Source organism: Somniosus microcephalus, chromosome 15 (assembly GCF_052327205.1).
Source record: "Somniosus microcephalus isolate GS21.2 chromosome 15, FLI_Smic_1.0, whole genome shotgun sequence".
Taxonomy (NCBI): Eukaryota; Metazoa; Chordata; class Chondrichthyes; order Squaliformes; family Somniosidae; genus Somniosus; species Somniosus microcephalus.
Genome location: NC_141001.1, coordinates 118979760 through 118996106, shown reverse-complemented (window position 1 = coordinate 118996106; position 16347 = coordinate 118979760). Strand labels below are relative to the sequence as shown.

The 16347-nt window shown below is 45.4% G+C and overlaps 1 protein-coding gene across 1 annotated transcript in view; it reads right to left on the bottom strand.

The window, feature by feature from the left end:
* The window catches only part of LOC147107178 (endoplasmic reticulum-Golgi intermediate compartment protein 2-like), a 51286-nt gene extending 41665 nt beyond the window's left edge, over positions 1-9621 (bottom strand). Inside the window, exon 1 of the mRNA XM_086007541.1 lies at positions 9513-9621. Coding sequence (XP_085863667.1) covers positions 9513-9621 — 109 coding nt within the window. The remainder of the gene's footprint in view (positions 1-9512) is intronic.
* Between the last annotated feature and the right edge of the window lie 6726 nt (positions 9622-16347).

Sequence of the window (16347 nt, the reverse complement as noted above, 5' to 3'; positions counted from 1 at the left end):
ATTCCGAACCTAGACTCATGTCCAATTTCCTGCCTGCTCCCCGTAACCCTTAATTCCCTTTACTTCTAGGAAACTATCTATTTCTGTTTTAAATTTATTTAATGATGTAGCTTCCACAGCTTTCTGGGGCAGCAAATTCCACAAACCTACCACCCTCTGAGTGAAGAAGTTTCTCCTCATCTCAGTTTTGAATGAGCAGCCCCTTATTTTAAGATTATGCCCCCTAGTTCTAGTTTCACCCATCATTGGGAACATCCTCACCGCATCCACCCGATCAAGCCCCTTCACAATCTTATATGTTTCAATAAGATCGCCTCTCATTCTTCTGAACTCCAATGAGTAGAGTCCCAATCTACTCAACCTCTCCTCATATGACCACCCCCTCATCCCCGGGATTAACCGAGTGAACCTTCTTTGTACTGACTCGAGAGCAAGTATGTCTTTTCTTAAGTATGGACACCAAAACTGTATGCAGTATTCCAGGTGCGGTCTCACCAATACCTTGTAGCAGGTTCCTCTAATGAGGCCATATGGGTAGAACTTAAAAACAAAAAGGGGGCAAGCACTTTGCTGGGAGGATACTATAGGCCCTCAAACAGTCAGGGGGAGATAGAGGAACAGATATGTAGGCAAATCTCAGAGAAGTGTAGAAATAATAGGGCAATAATAGTAGGGGATTTCAACTTCCCCAATATTAACTGGGATAGTCAGAGTGTAAAAGGCTTAGAGGGTGCGGAATTCTTAAAGTGCATCCAGGAGAGCTTTTTGAGCCAGCATGTAGAAAGTCCTACAAGAGAGGGGACGGTGCTGGACCTAATTCTAGGGAATATAGCCGGGCAAGTGGTAGAAGTGTCAATAGGAGAGCATTTTGGTGACAGTGACCATAATTCAGTGAGATTTAAGGTAGTCATGGAAAAGGACAAAGATGGACTGGAAATAAAAGTTCTAAATTGGGGGAAGGCCGATTTTAATATGATAAGACAGGATCTGGCCATCGTGGACTGGGATCAGAGCAGTGGGAGTCTTTCAGAAAGAAAATAGAGAGAGTACAATGCCAACATGTTCCCGTAAAGGTCAAGGGTGGGACCAACAAGCCCAGGGAACCCTGGATGTCAAGAGATATACAAGAATGGATTAGGAAAAAAGGGAGGCTTTTGGCAGATACAAAGGACTAAAAACAGTGGAAGCCCTAGAGGAGTATAGAAAGTGCAGGGGGGTAGTTAAAAAAAGAAATTAGGAGAGCGAAGAGGGGGCATGAAAAAACACTGGCGGGCAAAATAAAGGAAAATCACAAGGTGTTTTATAATTATATTAAGGGTAAGAGGATAACCAGGGAAAGAGTAGGGCCCATTAGGGACCAAAGTGGCAATGTGTGTGTAGAGCCGGAAGATGTAGGTGAGGTTTTAAATGAATATTTTGCATCTATGTTCACTATGGAGAAGGACGATGTAGGCATAGAAATCAGGCAGGGGGATTGTGATATACTTGAACAAATTAGTATTGAGAGGGAGGAAGTACTAGTGGTTTTAGCGGGCTTAAAAGTGGATAAATCCCCAGGCCCAGACGAGATGTATCCCAGGCTGCTGTGTGAGGCAAGGGAGGAAACATAGAAGATAGGAGCAGGAGTAGCCCATTCGGCCCCTTGAGCCTGCTCCGCCATTCAATGAGATCATGGCTGATCATCCAAACTCAGTACCCTGTCCCTGCCTTCTCCCCATATCCCTTGATCCCTTTAGCCTTAAGAAATATATCTAACTCCTTCTTGAATATATTTAATGAATTGGCCTCAACTGCCTTCTGTGGTAGAGAATTCCACAGGTTCACCACTGTCTGGGTGAAGAAATTCCTCCTCACTCAGTCCTAAATGGCTTACCCCTTATCTTTAGACTGTGGCTCCTGGTTCTGGACTCCCCCGCCATCAGGAACATCCTTCCTGCGTCTAGTCTGTCTAGTCCTGTTAGAATTTTATAAGTTTCAATGAGATCCCCTCTCATTCTTCTAAACTCCAGTGAGTATAAGCCCAATCGACCCAATCTCTCCTTATACGTCATTCCTGCCATCCCAGGTATCAGTCTGGTGAATCTTCGCTGCACTCCCTCCATGGCAAGAACATTCTCCCTCAGATAAGGGGAGGAGATTGCAGGGGCTCTGACACAAATTTTCAGAACCTCTCTGGCCACAGGGGAGGTGCCAGAGGACTGGAGGACAGCTAATGTAGTACCATTATTCAAGAAGGGTAGTAGGGATAAACCAGGGAATTACAGGCCAGTGAGCCTAACATCAGTGGTAGGGAAATTATTGGAAAAAATTCTGAGGGACAGAATTAGTCTCCACTTGGAGAGGCAAGGATTAATCAAGGATAGTCAGCATGGCTTTGTCAGGGGGAGATCATGTCTGACCAATTTGATTGAATTTTGAGAGGGGGTGACTAGGTGTGAGGATGAGGGTAGTGCAGTTGATGTGGTCTGTTTGGACTTCAGTAAGGCTTTTGACAAAGTCCCGCATGGGAGACTGGTCAAGAAGGTAAGAGCCCATGGGATTCAGGGCAACTTGGCACATTGGATCCAAAATTGGCTTAGTGGCAGGAGGCAGAGGGTGATGGTCGAAGGTTGTTTTTGTGACTGGAAGCCTGTGTCCAGTGGTGTACCGCAGGGATCGGTGCTGAGTCCCTTGCTGTTTGTAGTCTACATTAATGATTTAGATATGATTGTAGGAGGTATGATCAGTAAGTTTGCAGATGACACGAAATTGGTGGAGTGGTAAATAGCGAGGAGGGAAGCCTCAGGCTACAGGATAATATAGACGGGTTGGTCAGATGGGCAGAACAGTGGCAAATGGAATTTAACCCTGAAAAGTGTGAGGTGATGCATTTTGGGAGGACTAACAAGGCAGGGGAATACACAATGAATGGTAGGACCCTAGGAAGGACAGAGGATCAGAGGGACCTTGGTGTGCATGTACATAGATCCCTGAAGGCAGCAGGACAGGTAGATAAGGCGGTTAAAAAGGCATATGGAATGCTTGCCTTCATTAGCCGAGGCATAGAATATAAGAGCAGGGAGGTTATGATGGAGCTGTACAAAACGCTAATTAGGCCACAGCTGGAATACTGTGTGCAGTTCTGGTCGCCACACTATAGGAAGGATGTGATTGCATTGGAGAGGGTGCAGAGGGGATTCACCAGGATGTTACCTGGGCTGGAGCGCTTCAGCTATGAAGAGAGACTGGACAGGCTGGGGTTGTTTTCCTTAGAGCAGAGAAGGCTGAGGGGGGACCTGATTGAGGTGTACAAAATTATGAGGGGCATAGATAGGGTAGATACAAAGGAACTTTTCCCCTTAGTGGAGGGGTCAGTAACCAGGGGGCATAGTTTCAGGGTAGGGAGCAGGAGGTTTAGAGGGGATTTGAGGAAAAACGTTTTCACCCAGAGGCTGTTGGAACCTGGAACTCACTGCCTGAAAGTGTGGTAGAGGCAGGAACCCTCACAACATTCAAGAAGCATTTAGATGAGCACTTGAAATGCCATAGCATACAAGGCTACGGACCAAGTGCTGGAAAATGGGATTAGAATAGACAGGGCTTGATGGCCGGCGCGGACACGATGTGCCAAATGGCCTCTTTCTGTGCTGTATAACTCTATGGGGGAAAAATTCAGTTGGCTTGCGCCTCCCATTAGTGCCTTAAGAAGGCGTTAATGTGGCGCAATGCAACTAGCGCCCGGGCACGGCGATGTTTGCGCCGCTCACGAAATTAACTAGAGATTTTGCGGCGGCGCTAAACACTACCGCCACGATCTCCTGCGCCGCAGATCGTGACGTCAGTCGAGTGCGCAACGCCCCGGTAGTGCCCCGGACCGGATATTGAATGGCGCCCCCTGCCTTACCGCCTGCCGCTAGCAACGACAGGTTGAGGGGAGCATTTTGCAGTCAGAAAGGGACTGGGAGAGCCCTATTTAAAGGCGACCGCTTCCTGCCTTTTTTTGTCGGTGACATTTTTGCACCATGGATTCTGAGAGAGAGAGAGCGAGAGGGACTTCTGGAGAGATTCAACGCTGTGTGAAGGAGTTTTGGGTACTGAGCAGCACTTTGCAGGTTGATTTTGATTTGACCTTCCTTGTATTGATTTAGAAGAGACTGTGGGGGCTGCACTCTGAGCTCTTTCCCTGGGTCTCTCCATTGTTCTTTCCAGCAGATTTGATGTACAGGTCTCTCCAGGCCGAGATTCAAGGCTGCAATGAGCAGGTTGTGGATGGAGAGCAAAATCAACCCTCCCCTTTAAGATAAAAACAGAAAATGCTGGAGAAACTCAGTTGGTCAGGCAGCATCTGTGAAGCGAGAAACAGAGTTAACGTTTCAGGTCGATGACCTTTCATCAGAACTTCCCTTTAAGAATTCGCCGGCGCCAGTGTGTCTGTGTTCCATTGCTGACTGACATCACATGAGCTTCGCCAGCGCTGTGAGGTAGCGCCTCGCTCCTCGGCATTAGCGCCTTAAGACAGGTGTGAAGCGCCTGATTTAGCGCTCCAATCACCTCCAGGGGTGATAAAAGCCAAGTTTGCTGTCGGAGGCGATAATTAGCGCCAGGAGCTAAACTTTGCGCATGGCCGATAATGGCGCCCCAAATGGGGCGATACTGAATTTTCCCCCCTATGACTCTATGACTAGGTGTTATATTCTGGATGTCACACTCTAGATGTCAATTTCTAGGTGTCACATGCTGGGTGTCACATTCTGGGTGTTACATTCTAGATGTCAAAATCTAGATGACACATTCTAGGTGTCACATGCTAGGTGTCACATTCAAGATGTCACATTCCAGATGTCACAATCTAGATGTCACATGCTAGGTGTCACATTCTAGGTGTCACATGCTAGGTGTCACATTCTAGGTGTCACATTCTAGATGTCACATTCTAGGTGTCACATTCTAGATATCACATTCTAGATGTCAATTTCTAGGTGTCACATGCTGGGCATCACATTCTGGGTGTCACGTTCTTGGTGTCACATTCTAGATGTCACATTCTATGTGTCACATTCTAGATGTCAATTTCTAGGTGTCACATGCTGGGTGTCACATTCTGGGTGTTACATTCTAGGTGTCACATTCTGGGTGTCACATTCAAGGTGTCACATTCTGGGTGTCACATTCTAGATGTCACATTCTAGATGTCACATTCTAGATGTCACATTCTAGGTGTCCCATTCTTGGTGTCACATTCTAGATGTCACATTCTAGGTGTTACATTGTAGATGTCACATTCTAGATGTCACATTCTAGGTGTTACATTTATGATGTCCCATTCTAGATGTCACATTGTAGATGTCACATTGTAGATGTCACATTCTAGGTGTTACATTTAAGGTGTCACATTCAGGGTATCACACTTTGTTGCAGATGGGATAACATTTTAAATAAAAAAAAGAAAATGCCTGGGTTCATCCTGGGTTCTTCTAACCAGGAGTTTTAAAATTACAAACAACTTACTGAACTCAGGAATTTATATTCCCTGGATTTTTTCCACTGGGTATACAGGAACAGTGGCCTTAAAGGGACAGGCCAGGCGAACATCTAAATGTCACAACCGCTTTCCACAATAACTGCGAGCAATGCCACGAGAGAGCCACTTGTGATGTAAATGTAGAATAATTTAATTCATTGCCAGGAAAGTGGGCACTTCTGCCTATCCTGCCACGTTCGGAGTTTGAACTGGCAGCAGAATCTTTCTGGCCACTTGCAGCGTAGCCCCTTTGAGGAGGCCATTGGTCCGGGACAGAACCAGGAGAGGACAATCCCAGACGCCACGCAACTGTCAAATTTTGTTTGATAATCGCTCCTGTGAAGCGCCTTGGGTCATTAAACTACGTTAAAGGCGCTGTATAAATGCAAGTTGCTGTTGTTGCTGGAAGTTGGGTGGAATATTGCACTTTATCAGCGGGAATTTCCTTGGGGGGGAAGTGTTCTCCCGATCGGCGTAACTTTGGTGTAAACCCGGGATGCACGTGTTTCCCACAAAGTTACAATGACTGACAGATAGGCTAAAGTCGGGACATTCCCAGCGTTTGTCTCTGTTACTGTTATGTGACCTAAATGTTTGGTGTGTTATTTCATTTTAGTGACAATAATGAATGGAATAAAGTCCGCCATCATTTATTTGAAGCATTTATTGCAGCCCGTAATCTATTATAACAGTTTTTGTTTTAGGATTCATTGCAGCTGGTAAGTGGATCTGGCATCCCTTATGATCAGAGTGCACCCATTTCCCGCCCAATAGCTCGATGGTATGTTGGCCTTCGTAGCGAGAGGGTTCAAGCACAGGAACAAGGATGTCTTGCTGCAGTTGTACAGGGCCTTGGTGAGACCGCACCTTGAGTATTGTGTGCAGTTTTGGTCGCCTTATCTGAGGAAGGATGTTCTTGCCATGGAGGGAGTGCAGCGAAGATTCACCAGGCTGATACCTGGGATGACAGGAATGACGTATGAGGAGAGATTGGGTCGATTGGGCTTGTACTCACTGGAGTTTAGAAGAATGAGAGGGGAACTCATTGAAACATAAAATTCTAACAGGACTAGACAGACTAGATGCAGGAAGGATGTTCCCAATGGCTGGGGAGTCCAGAACCAGGGGTCACAGTCTAATGATAAAGGGGTAAGCCATTTAGGACAGAGATGAGGAGGAGTTTCTTCACCCAGAGAGTGGTGAACCTGTGAAATTCTCTACCACAGAAGGCGGTTGAGGCCAATTCATTAAATATATTCAAGAAGGAGTTAGATATATTTCATAAGGTTAAAGGGATCAAGGGATATGGGGAGAAGGCAGGGACAGGGTACTGAACTTGGATGATCAGCCATGATCACATTGAATGGTGGAGCAGGCTCGAGGGGCCGAATGGCCTACTCCTGCTCCTATCTTCTATGTTTCTATGTTTCTATGATAAATGATAGCGAGACCCAGGGGAAAGGTGATCGCAGTGAGTGCATGATGGAAAATTACAGGCTGCCCACTTGCAAACTCCGAAGATGCACTCCTTGAGGCTTCAGCTCTACTGTCAGCCGTGGCTCAGTGGGCAGCACTCTCACCTCTGAGTCAGAAGTTCGTAGGTTTAAGTCCCACTCCAGAGACTTGAGCACATAAATCTACGCTGACACTCCAGTGCAGTACTGAGGGAGCGCAGCACTGTCGGAGGTGCCGCCTTTTGGATGAGACGTTAAACCGAGGCCTCGTCTGCTCTCTCAGGTGGACATAAAAGATCTCATGACACTATTTTGAAGAAGAGCAGGGGAGTTCTCCCCGATGTCCTGGGCCAATATTTATCCCTCAATCAACATCACTAAAAAACAGATTATCTGGTCATTATCACATTGCTGTTTGTGGGAGCTTGCTGTGCGCAAATTGGCTGCCGCGTTTCCCACATCACAACAGTGATTACACTTCAAAAAGTACTTCATTGGCTGTAAAGCGCTTTGGGACGTCCTGAGGTCGTGAAAGGCGCTGTAGAAATGCAAGTCTTTTTTTCTTTCTTTGTGTAGGTGGTCACAGATGCGCAAGTGGCAGTATAACTGGGGAGCAATGCTATCATTTGACTCCTAAAGAGCGTTGGGTTTGGCCCACAGTTGAAGTATAACTCCAGTTTGGTGTGACACCAGGCTTAATAAAGAAAAAAAGAAAGACTCGCATTTCTATAGCGTCTTTCACCACCTCAGGACATCTCAAAGCGCTTTACAGCCAATGAAGTACTTTTGAAGTGTAGTCACTGGTGTAATGTAGGAAACGCGGCAGCCAGCTTGCGCACAAACAGCAATGTGATAACGACCAGATCATCTGTTTTAGTGATGTTGATTGAGGGATAAATATTGGCCCCAGGACACCGGGGAGAACTCCCCTGCTCTTCTTCGAAATAGTGCCATGGGATCATTTACCGCCATCTGAAAGAGCAGACGGGGCATCATCCGAAAGACAGCAATCCGACAGTGCAGCACTCCCTCAGCATTGCATTGGAGTGTCCGCCTAGAGTTTGTGCTCAAGTCTCTGGAGTGGGACTTGAACCCACAACCTTCTGACTCAGAGGCGAGAGCGCTGAGAGAACTAGTTATGGGTGGCTTTATAAAGTTTGCATTGAATTTCACTTTAATGTTGTGACAAAGCAGATCTCTGGCAGCCGTGAGCTGCTAGATACAGGGAGCATTCTGGAGGGGTCTAAGCACCCAGTGTGCGTAGCTCCCTCATCAAATCAATCAAATCATCAAATCAAATCAAATCAAATCAAATCAACTTTTATTGTCATTGTTAGTGCACAAGTGCAGTACAACGAAATGTAGGCTTGCGGCTCCCGAGAGTGTACATTTAGATGAAGACATTTAAACATTCAACATACATTTGGCTTGTAATACATTAACATAAACATAACCGTAATAAAGTGCATTGGCAGATGTGCAGGCTTTAGAGTTTATTTGTGGAGTTCAGTAGGATGACAACCCTGGGAAAGAAGCTGTTCCTAAATCTGGTTGTACCGGTGCGAATGCATCTGTAGCGTCTCCCAGATGGCAGGAGGGCGAACAGACTGTGGCTGGGGTGGGTAAGGTCTTTGATGATGGACCGTGACCTCCGTAAACAGCGTTTCTGGTATATGTGCTCTATGGTGAACGGAGCACAGGTTTGCACAGCCAGCAGTATAGCTGCTTCTGCCAGTTGTTGCTTCCCACTATACGGGTTTCCAGTTTAAAATCGGCCGTGCAGTCTAACTGAGGCTTTACATTCAGAAGGTGCTGGCAAATCCCAGCCCCAGCGATAAGGATTTATTTAAATTCCGTTGGCAGTGCCTTATCTCAGAAGTTACTGATCTACTGACCGCACACGACTACAACCCATTAGGGAGCGGCTACCGATCGCCAAAGGGCAAGATCTCGAGAGTCAATCAGGATAACATTTCCTACATTACAACAGCGCCAACTCTTCAAAAGTACTTCATTGGCTGTAAAGCGCTTTGGGACGTCCCGAGGCCGTGAAAGGCGCTATAGAAATGCAAGTTCTTTCTCTTTTTTTCTTTCTCTCTTTCTTTCTCTTTTTCTTTCTCTTTCTCTTTCTTTCTCTCTCTCTCTCTCTCTTTTCTTCTTTCTTTTTCTTCTCTTTCTTTTTTTATTTCTCTTTCTTTCTCTCTTTCTCTCTTCCTCTTTTTTCTTTCTCTCTTTCTCTCTCTCTTTCTCTCTCTTTCTCTCTTTCTCTCTTTCGTTCTCTCTCTCTTTCCTTCTTTCTTTCTGTGAAAGGCGCTATAGAAATGCAAGTCTTTCCTTTCACCTCTCCATTTAAAACCTGATCGAAAGGATGATTTTTATAAAGGAATGAAAAGACAGACTTGTATTTCTCCCGCGCCTTTCACGGCCTCAGGACGTCCCAAAGCGCTTTACAGCCAATGAAGTACTTTTGAAGTGTAGTCACTGTTGCAATGCAGGAAATGCTACCTAAATGCTAAGTATTCCGAACCGTAAAGTTGCTTGGAAAAGTGGCAGGTCACCTGTGCCTCCGGTGATGGAGGTCTCGACGCAAACGTCAGGAACTTTCGGGAAAACATCCAACTCTTTGAGAATGCTGGGAGATATCTTCCGGCCGAATCGCCTCCTCATATTGTGGCAAGTCCTCCTCTGAAGTCTCCTGTCGCTCTTTCAGTTACCTTCCGTTCAGACCCTGTCCCTAAATCCCACTCACTGCTTTGTTTCAGCGACCTGCTCCTGGCACTGAAAACTGCCAGGCAGAAACACAGCAGACTTTAACTTCTTTCCCGGTTAAGTGCTGCCTCGTTTTCAGCCCTTCAAAACTGTCAGGCTTTTAACGGACTGGACTTTAAGGAGACTTGTACATCCGGCAGAGTAGGATCTGCTCATTTATTATGTTGAACTACAAGTGACAGCTTGAGTAACTGGTCTGGAGAGGGTGGAAATATGAGAACAGTGTAAAGGAGGGGAGGTGTTAGTGTCGGTAAATGCCGTTGAAATAAAAGTGATGCAGAAATCCATTTTTATGAGCTGTTTATGCACAAAGAAAGACAAACACAGAGCTTGTAAAAGAGGATGTTGCTGTAATATATTCCTGGAGTTACAGAGTTTCGTAGCTGCACTTTAACCAGGGCGTAGCAGAGTAACCTTTGTATCTTTCACGGTGCAAGTATTACCATAGAGAACCTGTATCTGTGTGAATCAGTGTGTGGAAAGCCTGGGCAGGTTGAGGTAATGCATTCAGGTGCAACAGTCGAGGTACGGCAACATAGTGGTTCTGTTACTGGGCTTGTACTCCAGCGGCCTGGACTTAATGATCCACTGGAGACATGCGTTCAAATCCCACCACAATTTAAATTCAGTTAATTAAATAAATCTGGAATTGAAGAAAAAGTTAGTATCAGTATTGGCGACCATGAAACTATCGGATTGTCGTAAAAACCCATCTGGTCCACTAATGAAGAAATCTGCTGCCTTTACCCGGTCTGGCCTATATGTGACTCCAGACCCACAGCAATGTGGTTGACTCTGAAAAAGCCCCTCTGAAATGGCCCAGCGAGACACTCAGTTGTTACTCAGAACTGCTGCGACAAAGTCAGCACTGTGGGAGCACCTTCACCACACGGACTGCAGCGGTTCAAGAAGGCGGCTCGTCACCACCTTCTCAAGGGCAATTAGGGATGGGCAATAAATGCTGGGCCTGGCCAGCGACGTCCACAAGCCACGAACGAATACATTTTTTAAAAAAGGTGCATTTACACTAGTGTTGGTGCCTGCTCTATACTGACTATACTGCGGGGCAGGTGGGAGTAGACTGAGGCTCCTTGGGGAGTGTAGTCTCACTTTGCTTTGCTCCGAAGTCCGACCAGGCTCTAACTCACTCTGATTTACACCACAACCTTAACAACAATGACTTGCATTTATATAGCGTCTTTAACCATAGTAAAACGTCCCAAGGTGCTTCACAGGAGTGATTATCAAGCAAAGATTTGACACCGAGCCCCATAAGGGGATATTAGGACTGACGACCAAACGCTCGGTCAAAGAGGCAGGTTTAAAGGCGGAGAGGTTTAAGGAGGGAATTCCAGAGATTTTAGGGTCCAGGCAGCTGAAGGCACGGCCGCCAATGGTGAGGCTGAAGGAAGCGCGGGATGTGCAAGAAGCCAAAATTGGAGGAACGCAGAGATCTCGAAGGATTAGAGGAGGTTACAGAGATTGCGGGGGGGTGGTGGGGGGGGGGGGGGCAAGGCCATGGAGGAGTTTGAACATGAGGATGAGAACTTTAAAACCATAGGGTGCAGTTATCACGTTGATGCGAGACGGCTTCATAAGAACATAAGAAATAGGGGCAGGAATAGGCCACTCGGCCCCTCGAGCCTGCTCCGCCATTCAATAAGATCATGGCTGATCTTGGGCTCAAAGCCACTTCCCAGCCCGCCCCCCATAACCCTTCACTCCCTTATCTTGCAAAAATCTGTCTATCTCCACCTTAAATATATTTAATGACCCATCCTTCACGGCTCTCTGGGGCAGAGAATCCCACAGATTTATGACCCTCTGAGAGAAGAAATTCCTCCTCATCTCAGTTCTAAAAGGGCGACCCTTTATTCTAAAACTGTGCCCCCGCGTTCTAGATTTCCCCACAAGGGGAAACATCCTCTCTGCATCTACCTTGTCGAGCCCCCTCAGTATCTTATATGTTTCAATAAGATCACCTCTCAGTCTTCTAAACTCCAATGAGTATAGGCCCAGCCTGCTCAACCTTTCTTCATAAGTCAACCCCTTCATCTCTGGAATCAACCTTGTGAACTTTCTCTGAACTGCCTCCAATGCAAGTATATCCTTCCTTAAATAAGGAGACCAAAACTGTACGCAGTACTCAAGGTGTGGTCTCACCAATACCCTGTACAGTTGTAGCAGGACTTCCTGCTTTTATACTCCAACCCCTTTGAAATAAAGGCCAACATTCCATTTGCCTTTTTGATTACTTGCTGTACCTGCATGCTAACTTTTTGTGTTTCATGCACAAGGACCCCCAGGTCCCTCTGAACTGTAGCATTTTGTAATCTCTCTCCATTTAAATAATAATAATTTGCTTTTTTATTTTTCCTGCCAAAGCGTATAACCTCGCACTTTCCCACATTATACTCCATCTGCCAAATGTTTGCCCACTCACTTAGCCTGTCTATATCCCTTTGCAGATTCTTTGAGTCCTCTGCACAACTTGCTTTCCCGCCCATCTTTGTATCATCTGCAAACTTGGCTACATTACACTCGGTCCCTTCATCCAAGTCATTAATGTAGATTGTAAATAGTTGAGGCCCCAGCACCGATCCCTGTGGCACCCCACTAGTTACAGTTTGCCAACCTGAAAATGACCCATTTATCCTGACTCTTAGTTAGCCAATCCTCTATCCATGCTAATATATTACCCCCAACCTCATGAACTCTTACCTTGTGCAGTAATCTTTTATGTGGCACCTTATCGAATGCCTTCTGGAAATCCAAATAAGCTACATCTACTGGTTCCCCTTTATCCACCCTGCTCATTACATCCTCAAAGAACTCCAGCAAATTTGTTGAACACGATTTCCCTTTCATAAAACCATGTTGACTCTGCTTGATTGTATTAAAATGTCCTGCTATTACTTCCTTAATAATGGATTCCAGCATTTTCCCAATGACAGATGTTAGGCTAACTGGCCTATAGTTTCCTGCTTTCTGCCTCCCTCCTTTCTTGAATAGAGGCGTTACATTTGTGGTTTTCCAATCCGCTGGGACCTCTCCAGAACCCAGGGAATTTTGGTAGATTACAACCAATGCAGCCACTATCTCTGCAGCCCCTTCTTTTAAGACTCGTGGATGCAGGTCATCAGGTCCAGGGGACTTGTCAGCCTTTAGTCCCTTTAGTTTGCCTAGTACTTTTTCTCATAGTTTTAAGTTCCTCCCTCCCTATAGCCCCTTGATTATCAGTTATTATTGGGATGCTTTTAGTGTCTTCTACCGTGAAGACTGATACAAAATATTTGTTCAAAGTCTCTGCCATTACCCTGTTTCCCATTATTAAGTCCCCAGTCTCATCCTCTAAGGGACCAACATTTACTTTAGCTACTCTCTTCTTTTTTAGCTACCTATAGAAGCTCTTACTGTCTGTTTTTATATTTTTTGCTAGTTTACTTTCATAATCTATCTTCTCCCTGTTTATTATTTTTTTAGTCATCCTTTGCTGGTTTCTAAAAATTTCCCAATCGTCTGGCCTACCACTAATCTTTGCAACGTTGTATGCTTTTGTTTTCAATTTGATACCATCCTTAACTTCCTTAGTTAGCCACGGATGGTTCATCCTTCTCTTAGAGACTTTCTTTCTCACTGGAATAAACCTTTGCTGAGAGTTATGAAATATCTCCTTAAATGTCTGCCACTGTTTATCTACCGTCTTACCCTTTAATCAATTTTCCCAGTGCACTTTAGCCAACTCTGTCTTCATACCTTTGTAATTGCCTTTATTTAAGTTTAGGGCACTAGTTTCAGACCCAAGTTTCTCACCCTCAAACTGAATTTGAAATTCTATCATGCTATGATTACTCTTCCCTAGAGGATCCTTTACTATGAGATTATTCATTAATCCTGTCTCATTACACATTACCAGATCTAAAATAGTCTGCTCCCTGGTTGGTTCCACAATGTATTGTTCTAAGAAACCATCCCGAATACACTCTATGAACTTGTCCTCAATGCTACCCTTGCCAATTTGATTTGTCCAATCTATATGATGATTAAAATCGCCCATGATTATCACAGTACCTTTCTTACAAGCCCCTATTACTTCTTGATTTATACTCTGTCCTACAGTGTAGCTAGTGTTAGGGGGCCTATAGAGTACTCCCACCAGTGGCTTCTTTCCCTTACTATTTCCTATCTCCACCCAAACTGATTCTACATCCTGATCTTCTGAGCCAATAATAGGACAAAATACTCCAGTTGTGGCCGAACCAGTGTTTTATAAAGGTTCATCATCACTTCCTTGCTTTTGTACTCTATGCCTCTATTGATAAAGCCCAGGATCCTGATATCTTTGAATTTCATGGTTAGAAAATTGCAGCAACATGAAACCGGTTGGCTGTTCTGAAAAGGTGCACCTGTGGAAACTGGCCCACATCCAAAGGCACCAATGACTGACTCATTACCATTGGCAGGATGCAGTTGGTTTTCAAACAAAAAGCAGTTGCCGTGGAAATGCCTCGGGCGCTAGACGTGCCATTGATGACCCCTAAAAACAAGATTATATTCGGCAAGATGGCTCATAATTATTCATTTTTCTGGCTAGTTCTCTATGAGAAAGAAAGAACTTGCATTTCTATCGCGCCTTTCATCACCTCAGGAAGTCCCAAAGTGCTTTACAGCCAATGAAGTACTTCTTTGCAGCATGGTCACTGTTGAAATGTAGGAAACACAGCAGCTGATTTGCGCACAGCAAGCTCCCACAAACAGCAATGTGTAATGATCAGATAAACTGTTTTAGTGATGTTGGTTGAGGGATAAATATTGGCCCCAGGACACCGGGGAGATCTCCCCCGCTCTTCTTCGAAATAGTGCCGTGGGATCTTTTACGTCCTCCCGAGAGGGGCAGAAGGGACCTCGGTTTATCATCTCATCTGAAAGACGGTACCTGCGACAGTGCGGCACTCCCTCAGTACTGGCACTGGATTACAGCATTACCTGCCCAACACTTATATAAAAAGATTATGTATAATATGGAACTCGTTACCTCAAGGAGTGGTTGAGGCGAATAGCATAGATGCGATTAAGGGGAAACGAGATAAACACATGCGGGAGAAAGGATTGGAGGGATATGTTGATGGGGTGAGATGAAGAGGGGTGGGAGGAGGCTCGTGTGGAGCAGAAACACCGGCATGGACCAGATGAGCCGAATGGCCCGTTACTGTGCTGTGAATAGTACAGTAATAAAGTTATACTCGATGGGAGTCGAAAACAAACAAAACCAGTTGGCTCAGAGAGGAAGGAGATTCCCTGGACGTGCTGGCAGTTTAAGAGTTAAAATATAATGGTTTGTTTTTGCACTGCGGTGACTGCGACACAGTATCAGATTTTAATATCTATTATGGCAGATGGCCATGATAATAGTATCTGTTATTCCACAGGGGAGAGCACAACTGTTTATTAGATCTGGAGCAGGAATCTGTAGACACTTTTGATTCAGATATAGATTGAATTCCAGGAGCATAAAGACGCGATAGAGGGATATAATTCATGCTAACAATCGTCAGTAGTTTCATGTTCCTCTTGCCATAAAAGATCTACATGGAACAATCGAACATTGTACACGTTCTCACTGACATGATTCCTTTCAGCGTAGTTTCATGGTGCTTTTAATGCAGTCATCAACATATATAGCACCTTTAACATAGTAAAACGTCCCAATTCAATTCATTAAATATATTCAAGAAGGAGTTAGATATATTTCTTAAGGCTAAAGGAATTAAGGGATATAGGGAGAAAGCAGGGACAGGGTACTGAATTTGGATGATCAGCCATGATCGCATTGAATGGCAGAGCAGGCTCGAGGGGCCGAATGGCCTACTCCTGCTCCTATCTTCTATGTTTCTATGTTTCTAAGGTTCTTCACAGGAGCGATTATCAAACAAAATTTGACACCGAGCCACATTAGGAGATATTAGGACAGGTGGCCAAAAGCTTGGTCAAAGAGGTAGGTTTTAAGGAACGTCTTAAAGGAGGAAAGAGAGGCGGAGAGGCAGAGAGGTTTAGGGAGGGAATTCCAGAGTTTGGGGCCCAGGCAGCTGAAGGCACGGCCACCAATGGTGGAGCGATTAAAATCGGGGGATGCGCAGGAGGCCAGAATTGGAGCAGTGCAGAGATCTCGGAGGGTTGTAGGGCTGGAGGAGATTACAGAGATAGGGAGGGGCGAGGCCATGGAGGGATTTGAAAATAAGGATGAGAATTTTAAAATCGAGGCGTTGCCGGACTGGGAGCCAATGTAGGCCAACGAGCACAGGGGGTGATGGGCGATCGGGACTTGGTGCGAGTTAGGACATGGGCAGCCGAGTTTTGGATTAGCTCAGGTTCATGTAGGGGGGAGGCCAGCCTGAAGAGCGTTGGAATAGTCGAGTCTAGAGGTAACAAAGGCATGGATGAGGGTTTCAGCAGCGGATGAGCTGAGGCAAGGACGGAGACGGGCGATGTTATGTCTCTTATGTTCATTAATAAATAGACATTCTTATTATGAACACAGCTAGCTTTTGCTAGTTACTTTATTGAGCCCATGTGGACTAGCTACAGTATCTGTGGAGGCTTCCATCTTGACTGCTGCCTTGTGGG